The sequence below is a fragment of the Lontra canadensis genome, unplaced genomic scaffold (genome assembly GCF_010015895.1).
Source record: "Lontra canadensis isolate GAN:19392208 unplaced genomic scaffold, GSC_riverotter_1.0 scaffold1, whole genome shotgun sequence".
Lineage (NCBI taxonomy): Eukaryota > Metazoa > Chordata > Mammalia > Carnivora > Mustelidae > Lontra > Lontra canadensis.
Genome location: NW_022630995.1, coordinates 8,718,022 through 8,730,491, shown reverse-complemented (window position 1 = coordinate 8,730,491; position 12,470 = coordinate 8,718,022). Strand labels below are relative to the sequence as shown.

At 40.0% G+C, this 12,470-nt stretch overlaps 2 protein-coding genes across 5 annotated transcripts in view; one reads left to right on the top strand and one right to left on the bottom strand.

Annotated features, from left to right (window-relative positions):
- LOC116876457 (alpha-fetoprotein-like) overlaps window positions 1-6,259 on the top strand; it is a 51,716-nt gene extending 45,457 nt beyond the window's left edge. Inside the window, exon 18 of the mRNA XM_032876419.1 lies at window positions 6,153-6,259. Within this exon, the coding sequence (XP_032732310.1) occupies window positions 6,153-6,200 (48 nt within the window). The 3' untranslated portion in view covers window positions 6,201-6,259. The remainder of the gene's footprint in view (window positions 1-6,152) is intronic.
- Window positions 6,260-12,049: 5,790 nt separating this feature from the next.
- Window positions 12,050-12,470, bottom strand: part of RASSF6 (Ras association domain family member 6) — a 42,215-nt gene continuing 41,794 nt past the window's right edge. For all 4 annotated transcript variants that reach the window (XM_032841534.1, XM_032841791.1, XM_032841617.1 and 1 more), the window contains exon 11: window positions 12,050-12,411. In XM_032841534.1, coding sequence (XP_032697425.1) covers window positions 12,336-12,411 — 76 coding nt within the window. In that variant the 3' untranslated portion in view covers window positions 12,050-12,335. The remainder of the gene's footprint in view (window positions 12,412-12,470) is intronic.

The following is a 12,470-nucleotide window of genomic DNA, read 5'->3' as shown; positions in this document are numbered from 1 at the left end:
AGTTAACAAGTAAATGACTTTCATTCTAAGTCGTAGGACTTAAAGTTCTAAGAATATCATGGTAGGATGCGGCACAGAAAATTCATGAAAATTCATGGAGGGGACCCAGGACAAACTGCTGTCCCAGGGACGCGACGTGAGGAGCAGAAACTCAGGTGGAGTAGATTATAGTATCTGAGCAGAGGAATGCAGAGTGTAGGTGTAAAAAATAAAGCAGCCTTTATAGTGCAAATGGGCTGGGATCGTTCAGACTAGGGTTAAGTTTAGCAGCGGCCCAGGGAAATGTTTTCACAGGTAACAATTTTTATGAATCCTTAATGACCTTCAGTGGCTCTTTTCTACCTATTCAGCTAAACTGTACAAGTATTTATGTTAAAAATCAAATGTCTACGGTCTAGTCAAGGGCAGGCAGACTACAGCCCTCAGGCTAATGGACTCCACTTCCCGTTTATATAAATGAGGTTGTCCGACACCTGGTCCTGCCCATCTCTTTACATGTTCTCTGTGGTGGTTTCTGTCCACAATGGCTGAATTAAGCAATTGCAGACTGATTAGTTGTGACAGAGACTGTATGCACTGCGAAGCCCCAAATACTGACTATCAGGCTGTCCACAGAGAAACTGTACTGACCCAGACTCGCTAATAACAAAATCCGAGAAATCACCTACGCTAGAGTCTATTTATTTATTTTAAAGTCTTTTTGCTTTTTGTAGAGCATTCAGAGAACATGTTTCCCCCCGGGTAACAACCCCACAGCCACACAGATCAACACTCTGAAGAAGGGCCTGTGTCTGCAAATGCCCAAGGGAGTTTTCTTGACGTATTCTCGCTTCTGCGTAAGAATACGACTTGCTCAAACATTATTGGAGAATAGCATGATAGGGAGAGTTTTGTGGGCTTTTCCCAGGCCTTCCGCCTAATAGTGATCTAACTTAATGGTTTAAAAGCCCAACTATTTTCCTTTTCCCTCCCCTCCCCTCTCTACTTTCTTTTAGGATCTCTCCCCCAAATTAAAGGAGAAAATAGAAGCTATCTGAAGAATAGATCATGTTAATTAAAGTTGGCCAGAATTACTTCTTCAGATAAAAATGCTTATTATCTGTAATTATGCCTTATCTCTAACGTTTTGTCAAGTTTATCCTTGTCTGATTATTCCAAGGCAGTGATTCTGAAATGTTAGTGTGCATCAAATCAATTCCAGAGCTTGCTAGCACAAAATCAGCGTTTTCCTCCCACAGGGTGTCTGATTCAGTAGTTCTGGGGTGGGGTCTGATAATTTACATTTCCAGCAAGTTCCCAGGGGCTGCTGACGCTGCTGATTTGGGAACCCCTTTAAGAATTATTTTGCTGGGGCACCTGGGTGGCTCAGTGGGTTAAAGCCTCTGCCTTCCGTCATGATCCCAGAGTCCTGGGATCCAGCTCTGCATTGGGCTCTCTGCTCAGCGGGGAGCCTGCTTCCTCCTCTCTCTGCCTTCCTCTCTGCCTACTTGTGATCTCTCTCTGTCAAATAAATAAATAAAATCTTTAAAAAAAAAAAAAGAATTACTTCGCTAAGGTGCAAGCAGTTAATCATACACTGTTCCCCATCCCCTCCCCATATTTTCATATGCCCAACTGTCAGTGAGAAGCTGGAACCAAGGACAGGAGGGGAAGTAATGAAACAATTGGAAATAACATTTATGAACGAAAGGGAAAGAATTGGGGGATATTAAATATAAAGCTACGACTGGAATATTTTTAAAAAATAGCCTTATAGTTTATGAACAGGCTTAGCAAAAAAATGTGGGGATAGATGATCAAACTACTTAAGAATTTTATTGCCAAGAATTGGTTTCTTTGTACTTCTACTTTTATGAAAGGAGTCTAAGTTGACTCTAGTGCAAAGGAATAAAACCTAGCTACTCTAGGAAGCCCCATGGAACCAAGACCCCAGAAGTGAAGAGACTCAGCCAACGGGCAGTCCGTGCTTGTTCCAAGTTAGCTAGAAAAGACTAAGCGCTCCAAGGACCTGCAGGCATGTTCTTTGTTTTCTTTTGAGATTTTAAGAGTCGATTATGGGAACCTGTTCTGCCTGTTAAAAGAGAAAGTAGGCAGGATTGAAGACTGTCTTTCTAGCTATAGCCATTGGGAGGATAAAACCTTTTTAGACAGATAGAAGACATTTTAAGAAGCAAGCCAAATTCTGAGGAGAAAAAGGGTGGACCGAAGTCAATGTTGGAATGTTGGCAAGAGTACAACTGAAATATATAAAAGGAAAAAAAAAAAAAAAGAAAAGAAACTTAGCTATACAGGGTGAATTTGGATCATCCAGAGAAAAGGCATCTCACATTTCATGAAACAAATTATAGACATCAGCAGGTTCAAAGAGAAAATTCAACTCAGAGAAATTCTCTCTGCCAGGTCAGTGGGGAACAATAATTATAGCCCAAGATATTTCTCTATCAACCAACAGAATATAATATAGAAGAAAGTAAACATGAATAAGCAGAAATGTGGGCAAGTTGAAACAATGTTTTTGAAAATAATATATGAAATTTAACAATGGAAAAAAGGCAAGGTTCTACTGTTAGATGTGACTTAACCCAGGTTCATGTGGAAAGATCTGCTGGTTAAGTCGTCTGTACCTACCAGCTTGATGGGTCTAGTATTAGAGCTACCACAATCTTGGATGTGTTTCTGAAGAGAAAACAAGGATCAGATGAACTGGCGTGATAACCCAAATTTATGTGGATCAGGTCATTCCCCGTTACTATGTTCAGTTTCTTACCACAGTTTCTTACAGTTACGCAAGCTTTGAAAATTGTGTAGGTAATGCATGAACACAGTAAAAGTTCAAGCAGAAGACCAGGGTGCATTTCCCATTCCCAAAAGGTAACCAGTTTAAGTTTTCACTTTTAGTTCCAGAGATTACCATCAATGCTGTAGTAGTTTCTTAAAATATTAACATCACATAATGAATTAAGTGTACTTAGGCTAACTTCCAGAAGCCTATCTCTAGATGTTTTCTTAATTTATTTAAAAGTATTTTTAATTCTTTTATTAGTTATATTTTATTTCTTGGCCCTTTAATACCAGTCAGCATCTAGTAATTCTCCAAAACTAGTTACCATGTCTAAACTTCCTTTGACTTCCTTCCAGCTTTTTTAAATTTCATTTTATTTTGTTTTTTCTTTCTTTCCAGTGTTCCAAATTCATTGTTTATGCACCACACCCAGTGCTCCATGCAATACATGCCCTCCATAATACCCACCACCAGGCTCACCCAACCCCCCACCCACCTCCCCTCCAAAACCCTCAGTTTGTTTCTCAGAGTCCACATGGTTTGTCTCCCCCTCCGAAAGCTATATATACTATTATGTCTACATTATCTGGGTTTATTTATCTGCATATTCAATATAAGGTTCATATGCTTTGTTCATAAGTAGATGCTAAAAACTGGAAACCATTAAATTCTATATTTAATTGTGTGTTTAGTTGGAACACTATTTACATTAGGACCATGAACGGATGGACCAATGGAATGACTTACCCTGTTAAAAGGTGTAGAGATTAAACAAATCTCTTTTCTTACATAAGCTGCAGAAAATCATGCCACTTTTATTAGTTTTGCACATTTGGACTACAATTCCCTAGTATATCCTTCTGTTTTTGAGAGTTGTGAATTGTCTTTCTTTTTCTATGTTGGCAAATAAAGCCCCTACTTTCATGACACCACTAAAATGTTTCAGGTTCTTAAGAATAGAGTTTTTGTAACAGACTATTCTGTCTTCTTAAAAGTATATTTCAAAAAGTCCTCTGACTGAATTTTTCAATTGGATCTAATTATTTCTAGGACTGATTCATGGCTGTCCACATGGGGTCTCATTTTAGTGTAATCCTGGGTAAACTGGACTATTTCTAAAATACTATTTTATGTTTTTTCTTGAACTATTTTGTTTTGCTGGACTACATTCCTAACACATATGTGCATATGTATGGATTATTTCAGAATGAACACCTGGGAGATAAACTTTCTGGGTCCTTGCATTTTAAAACATTATTTTGTCTATATTTTTGCACAGTATTTTTGCTGATATGTCAATGGGGGTTCTTTGGGTATAATAAAAGAATTGAATTCTGGCTAAGTAGACATTAGCTTATTGAAAGGGTAGTGGTGGCTACAGGAATCTTTAAGAAGTTTAAAAAACAGGCTGGACAGCAGACAAGAACTAAAACCAATTCAGAAGTCAATGACTTTCTGTTCTTTTACTGCTGTGACATATCATCCTTTTATTATCCTGAGCTCCTATTTTTGTACTTTGAAATACTGGTCAATATCATACTGATGACTTTTTTTTTTTCCCTCAACTGTTCATCATTATATCTTGTTGCTTTTTTTTTCTTTTTAGCATTGATAAAGATTTCTTCTTCTTTTTTATTTTTTAAAGATTTTATTTATTTATTTGACAGATAGAGATCACAAGTAGGCAGAGAGGTAGGCAGAGAGAGAGAGAGGAGGAAGCAGGCTCTCTGCTGAGCAGAGAGCCCAATGCTGGGCTCAATCCCTGGACTCCGGGATCATGAACCGAGCTGAAGGCAGAGGCTTTAACCCACTGAGCCATGCAGGGCCCCAATTTCTTCTTTATTTAAAATAATATTTTCACCATTATTGCACTGGGATTTTGGAAGAGATGAGAGACAATACATTTTAAGAGAATATTGGCAAATTGTTATGTCAAGAGAGTATCTAAAATTAAAAAAAAAAAGTGTTGAAAAGCATGTCACAGGGATATGGAGAAATTGACTGGTAATGTTTATTCCAAAGTCTTAAGATGGGTGATATGATAGCAGTCTACCAACCTGTCTAGGATTATAGGAGACCAGAGTGACTAATTTGGTGTCAGTGTAAGGAAAATGTCTCCTCTTTCTTTTCTCTGTTCTCTGCCCTCCATCATATGAGTCCATGTTTTATATTTCAATATCTTCCTTGGACTTTGCCTCAAGATATAGTGCTATCATCCCTTATTTCATGCAGAACATTTCTCATTATTACGATAGTTTCTCAGAAGCCTTTCTTCTACCTTACCTTTATCAGAAACGTCCCCCTTACCCCAACATTTGTTATCATTACAAATTAGAAATTTATTGAGGAACTATGAAATAAATACAGTCGGGAGGGACAGATATAGAGAAATATGACTTACTCCACTATTGTTAGGTTCAGAGCCAATGAACAAGATTAAATATGAGGGTCTTGAGGTTAAGCTTATGGGAAAATTTCCCATGAAGATGGATTTAAATCTTTTAAGTTTAAAAGGCATTTTCAAGGCACTTCTTAAATCCAAAGTCACGAGTTGCCAAAGAAACGAGGATACGTTAAACTGGGAGCAATTTTCAAAAACAAACTTAGATTCCAGTCTCCAGAGGATTTAAGTGTGGTCTGTTTGAGGGCAGGAAGAAGGACTGAATTAATTGACTTCTAACCATGTCCTACAGGGTGCTAGGAGCTCTTAGGAGTGCAAGCCATCTATCACCTGGGGGGCTGTGTGTGTGTGTGTGTGTGTGTGTGTGTGTGTTCCTCTCAGCAGTGGAGTTCCAGGGGTCCCATTCCCACAGTTAACTAAGAGTTAACTTTTATTGATTTCTCTGGGTTTCCACAAATAACTTTTATTTGAATAAAGACTACCCGGGTAAAAATTTAAGAGAACTTCTGGACTTAACATAGAGGTTGATTTCAGTATGTGTGAAGGCAGTAGAGACACTCTGATAATGTTGGTGATTTTATTCTTCTCAAGTTCTTATACCTGATTGTATAATGATTTAGCATGGGATTAGCCTTGGGAAGCTTTAAAATGCAAGGAGAATCTGATGTTGATTGTCTGTTTTTTTTTTAACCCTGCAGCAAGAGTCCCATATTTTTGTGAGGAAAAAACAAATTTTTATTTATTCCAAATCTGGGGTCCTGAGGGGGGAGAGGCATTGCAGTTAGTAAAGCCGTTAAGCTCAGAGACTAGGCTCTAAGAAATTCCAAGACCTTGAGCTGTGGGCACATTAGAGCCTCTCTCAGGCATATAATAGACAAGTCTTAAAGATTTTCTCTTTGGGGATCATAGATGTTCAGATGTTTTGTTTTGTTACAGAGGTACTTATTTGCTTTTTTTTTTTTCCCCTAGGGGTCCAAACTGATTGAAAAGTGCCAGTCTCTCTTGGGAAGCAAATGATTCCAGAAAATGTCAAAGTGAAATCTTTGCTGAGCTCTGCCTTTTACTTTCATGAGTAATAAAACACATATCTCATATCCAAAATACAAATGTTGTTAATCATTTTTAAGCCACTCACAATGTTACTCAAGAATCCTTGCCAGGCTACACTAAATCTCTCCTTTCCTGCTTAGCAGAGAAATCTACTTACCGTAACCCTCATGCAACCAGCTGACATTCTTCCTTTCTCCCAGAAGCTTCCAGCCTCTCAGGAGCTGCACCAGAAATATGAAATCTTGGGGGCCTTTCAAAACCTCAGATAGAGGTAATGGGCAGCCACATCTCTCTGGGAACTGGCTGCTGGGTTTCCAGAGTGTCAAAGACCCAAGTGAAGCTTTGAAGTTTCTGTCCATTCCCCTGCCGAACTAAGTGGAATGTGCTTTATAATAAGTTACCTTTATAATTGTCTTGGTTTGGTTTTTTTGTTTGTTTGTTTGTTTGTTTTGCTTTTTTGAAGGTGTAGCACTGGAAGGTACTTGGAAGCACTTACAACATTCATTCATTCAGTAGATTTTTAGTGGGTATCTGCTGGGTACAAGGCATAGTTCTAGGAGCTTGTGACCAAACAGAACAGAAAAAAATTCCTGTCTTCAGAAGGTTTACCTTCCGGTGGAACGTGGTGAAAACATGCGTTTCCTTCTTTTTGCCTCTTTCTTTCACCATCAGTTAGACTACAACTATCAGGACTTTGCCTCATGCCTGTGGCATTGAACACATTATGAAATCAAGAAAATATTTAACATTCTGTTTGCCAAGAGTCTTTGAGTTATTAGCAAAGCTCCAAAAGGTCAGAACTGAGGTGAGGAATAGGTCCTGTGGGTGGTACCTTGTCACCTACGTGCTAACTAAGTTTGCTTTTGCAACAACCGGTGTCCTAAAGACACATAGTTAGACGTAACTTCCGGCTTGTTGTCACTGGCTGTGTACTAACAACCAGCATGGGACTGTGTGCCAGGTACTACTGTTAAGTTTTTACCAGGAAAAATTCATTTGATCTTCATCACAATCTAATGAGGCAGGTGCTATCATTAACCTTCCCATTCTACAGACGTAACTTGCCCGGGCATTCACAGGTGCTTTGGAACCAGGAGGCGAATCTAGACCATTCAGCTCCAGAAACTGGGCTCTTCCCTAGTGCATTAGTGCTCCCCTGGCATGTCAAGGAACATGATCTGAAAACTCAACTTCATAGTATGGAGGAGATAATGGCTATTTCCTTCCATGAACAGTTAAACAAACATCCAGCACTGTGTCCTTTAACCACGGACTCTGCAACTAAAGCCTCGGCCTTGGAAGGATGCCTCCCCTGTTCATTCGGTTTCTCATTCTTTCCTGTCCATTTCATTCTCTCTTTCATCTCTTTTTTTCTTGAATATACAGTATATTATATGATATATAAAATATACTACATATGTAATGCACTATATTATAAATATATCAATATATTAATTATTAATTTATTTATTTGTATATCATTTATTGCAATATATTATTTATTCACATATTAATTTTTTATTAAATTATTAATAATTTATTAATACATAATACTACAGTTAATATTTTATGTATATATGAAATATATACTTTCTGTATGTGTGCTCCCTTCTTTAAATTTTTAAATTGACCTCCGAGCTCTTTAACCCATTTTCTCTATCCTTCCATCTTTTATCTTTACCCCATATATGTGATGCTGACATTGGAACCCAGGGGTCCTGATATTTATTAACTCGAGATTTCAGTGATGACTTGTAATAACAGTTTTCTCCCCAGAAATCCTGGCATAAATGACATAATGAACTTATCATTTGGACTTACTTTTATTTTTCCAGATTTTTTAAATGTATAATAAAAACTAAGCAGTGATGTTTTAGGGTTTACTACATAAGTGAGTTTATTTTGATTATAGAAAAAATTTAATCCTCATTACAGTTCACTTTATTTAATTAGTTATTTATTTTATTTGAGAGAGAGAGAGCATGTGCACAGGAATACAAATGGGAGGAGAGAGGGGGAAAGGGAGAGGGACAAGCAGACTCCCTGCTGAGGGTGAATCCCAATGCAGGGCTGGATCTCAGGACGCTGAGATCATGACCTGAACCAAAGTCAGACACTTGACCGACTGAGCCACCCAGGCACCCCCAATTTACTTGATTTTAAATAGTTTTTCCTCACTCCAGTGATTTTGACACATTCATAAACATTAACAAATTAGACTCAAAGAAATGTTTGTTAAGTTTCTATTGTATCCCATACATGGCTTGGTGTTGTAGAGCACAATATGAATACACTAAAAGCAGATAACTAATGCATTATATAAGACACGGACACATAAGGAATTATATAACAAAGGGCAGATTTCAAACTTCCAGTGTCACGAGAGCAGAGCTAACTGATAACGTGATGCGTCAGAGTCTAAGATCACACATTGTTCCAGAGACTGGGAAAAGTCATGGAAGGAATTACCCTGGCCAAAGACTAGAAACTGGGCAGGATTGGAACATACAGAGATGTGGCCCGGTGGGATGGGGGGTGAGGTGTTTCAGGGAATGGTGCGTGATTCAGTTCGGCTGGTTTTAAGACAAAAATTAAATAGGGGCGCCTGGGTGGCTCAGTGGGTTAAAGCCTCTGCCTTCAGCTCAAGTCATGATCTCAGGGTCCTGGGATCAAGACCCACATCAGGCTCCCTGCTCAGCGGGGAGTCTGCTTCCCCCCAACCCCACCTGCCTCTCTGCCTACTTGTGATCTCTGTCAAATAAATAAATAAAATCCTTAAAAAAAATTAAGTAGCTGTGGGCGGTAAGACCTAGTGGAGAATAGGGATACAGTGGTGGGGGGAGGGGAGCACATTGTAGTTTAATTACAACAGCAGCTAAGATTTATCATACCTGTTTACGCGTCAAGTGCCGGCCTTTGCATGTGTGATTCCTATATCTCCCACAACTGTCTTCGGAAGTAGACTGTCACTACCAGATTGTCACTATCAGATCTGTCTGATAACTGTCAGACTGTCAACTGTCACTGTCAGATGGATGGAGTGTAGTTGAGAGTGAGGTCATAGATTACAGTCGTTAAGAAGGTGGATTCTGGAGCGTGAGTCAAATCCTACCTAACTCTTCTCCCAAAGACCTTAGCACATTTCCTAACTTCTCCATGGCTGGCTTTCTACTTCATCTATGACATTGGGCTGAAAGGGCCGTTTCTTTGTGGGACTATAATAAACACTAAATCAGCTAATATATGTAAAGCTTAAAACACTACTTGGTAAATGGCAGGTGCCATTAGTGTGATTAGAGTAATCTGAAATTGCTGCTTTTGTAGGTTAAATCTTGACAATTTCAAATAGCTCTATCTAATAGGTGTTAGCTCTTCTTATTTAGAAGACACATGGATGCTGCTGAGGGTTTTGTCCTAATCGCACGCCTTTCCTTTCACATGTAGACATAGCCATGGACCTTTGGATGGGTTCCTTTTGCATTTTGCACGATGTCGTGCTTTGTCAGTAGAGGGCGCTGGAGAAACGCTGCAGGAGGGCGTTTACTGGCCAGGCTTCTGGGAGGTGGGCTTTTTTGTCCACTGCTTTGCCCAGAGGGCCTTCTCCAGGGCTCATTGCCTGGAGGGTGCAGCTTTCTTTCCCATTTGTGTCCCCAGCCCCTTCTCCCGCTTTTGATTTGGCTTGCGGTGGCACGGCCTGGAGCAGAGCGCTGGTCCGGGCCTCCAGCGGTCACTGCTCTCTGCCCACCTCCTCAGTCAGCGCCTGCGCACGGGGACGCACCCCCTCGCACTCTCCGCCCCAGGTGGCCATCTAGGAAGCCACTTGCCCAGCCTCTGTCCCACGGCTTCGAAGGCACCGCTGCCCACATCGCGCGCAGCGTTGCCCTGGTTCCTACAGAGGAAGCCCCTTTAGCTCCTGGTCCAGGCACACCTGCAACAGGGCCCCCGATTCTCTGTGCCCCCAAACTGCCCGCAGACCTCCAGACGCAGACACTATGCGATCTGGGCCGTGGGCCTAAAGAGAATCCCTAAGGCCCTCTGCACACCTGCCCACTTACCCAGCTGCTCCGCACCCCAAAGGGCTGTTTGTCCTACGACGACCTTGGCACTGGCAGGCAGCAAACTTCCCTCTACCACGGGCGACAACCACAGCCTCTCTCTCGGGCGAATTCCTGAGCCCTGATTCCAAACTTTCCCTTTTTGGGGTCCTCTTCCTCAGCCTTAGGGTAAACTTTGGAGGTCTCTGTCTTTCTATTCTATCATCACAGCTTGATTCTTTATATTAAACTTCTCCTGCTTCAATAACTGTTTCTGTCTCCTTATTGGACACAGTGGATCACCATTAAGATCCCTCACCCCTCACACACACTGAGTAGGTATTTGTGTTTCCTCTCCTGTGATTTTACTTTTTTTTTTGGCTTTTCCCTTCCTTCCTTCCTTCCTTCCTTCCTTCCTTCCTTCCTTCCTTCCTTCCTTCCTTCCTCCTTTCCTTCCCTTCCCTTCCTTTCCCCTTTCCCCTTTCCCCTTTCCTTTCCTTTCCTTTCTCCTTTCCTTTCCTTTCCTTTCCTTTCCTTTCCTTTCCTTTCCTTTCCTTTCCTTTTCTTTCTTTCTTTCTTTCTTTCTTTCTTTCTTTCTTTCTTTCTTTCTTCCCACATCTTGGTATTTTTCTTACACATCTTGTAGACCTTCAATATATTAATGATTAATCTTCTGTCCTTTATGGCAGGCACTTTACATGACTGAAAATTTTTTTATAAGTATACCGAATTTTAACGTCTTCATTTGCCCCATTTTGGCATGATGAGACCATTTTCTTACGAACTGATAGCTGGAAGGATAATGATGCTAGCCTCTGTTTTCTTCAAGAAAAGACTTCCTAGAATTTAAAAGTCATAGCACACTTTTACTTTCATCCGGTTTAGGTTTCGGTTTTGGTGACACTTTGTCTTAAAAAGGTGTCGCATTTTAATTTTGATAATTAATCTTCCAACTTGGGCTTACTACAGACAACCCTCCTCCCTTAGTACATGTAATGTACCCAAACAATTTAATATAATGCTTAAGAGGAATGCAAATGGACATAGTTTAGAGAACAGAGCAGTGTTGCCTGAAACTCCATTCTAATATAGAGTTCATAAATAAAATCAGAGAGGATGCTTGTGGCATTCTCTGTGTTTGTTTTCAAATTGGTTTTAGCAGACTTTGAGGTACCTTGAGAGTTACCTCCTGGAATGAATTGTCTTGAAGGAAAAGAACAGAGCTCCAGATTCCTTGCCTACCTTCAGCTACAAATTCTGCATTCTCTGATCTTTTCATTCGGCAACAAATGGTTACTGTGGGCCCAATTTTGTTCTAGCAGATTAGATATATTAAGTCTCTGTGGTAAACTTGTTTGGAAAAAATAAAGAAAACTAGTTCAACTGACTTTAAAAATGCTTAAGAATACTTTGGAAAGTCATGAATAGAACAGAGGGGGTACTAAAAGGGCTCAGGTTGAGAAAATTGCAATTTGGATTTCTTAACAGGGCCCATAATTTTTTCCATCCCAAAGGACAGATAGCTCTGATGTTACAAATAGCCAAAGCCACTGACCATATAAAGACAGTCCTGGATCTTGTAAAGATGCTCGAGTTTTCAGGGAGCTGCGAAACACTGTCCCCCTCCAATTCCTTGATTGGGTGAAAATGTGCTCCTTTTGTATTTCGAGAGCTGGTAACTTATACTTCTGAATCATTTCTGAGAATCAGTTGATGAGGCTCAAGTTCTCTCAATACTTTGAGCTAAAAGACGTTCAAGTGACATGACATCTGAAAACACCATTTAGATTCGAGTTCATTGGTGTGTTTTACTATTAAAGTATTTGGAATACACAGTATCCAAGCCTGTTTCAGTTACTGAAAGTAAATTCAAGACCCTTTCAGTGCAACTGTGAACCCTCGTTAACCTCATCGCTTCAAAGGGAGACAAGCTTTTTCGACATTCAGTTTCCTACAGATTCAAGTTCATATGTATTGGTATGAATGCAAGGGTCGAATGTATGCATTCATCATATAGTAATATCCCTCTGATTCAGCTGACGTGTTTCGGCAACTGCCGCTTGTACTGCTAAACTGTTGTCTCCGTTTTTACCACGCGTTGACTTTGAAGACATTTCAGTATAGCCGCCTTTTCTGTACTGAATCTGAAAACGAGAAGGAGAAAGAGAGTTATTAAAAATTGGACACATTTTGTGAACTGGAC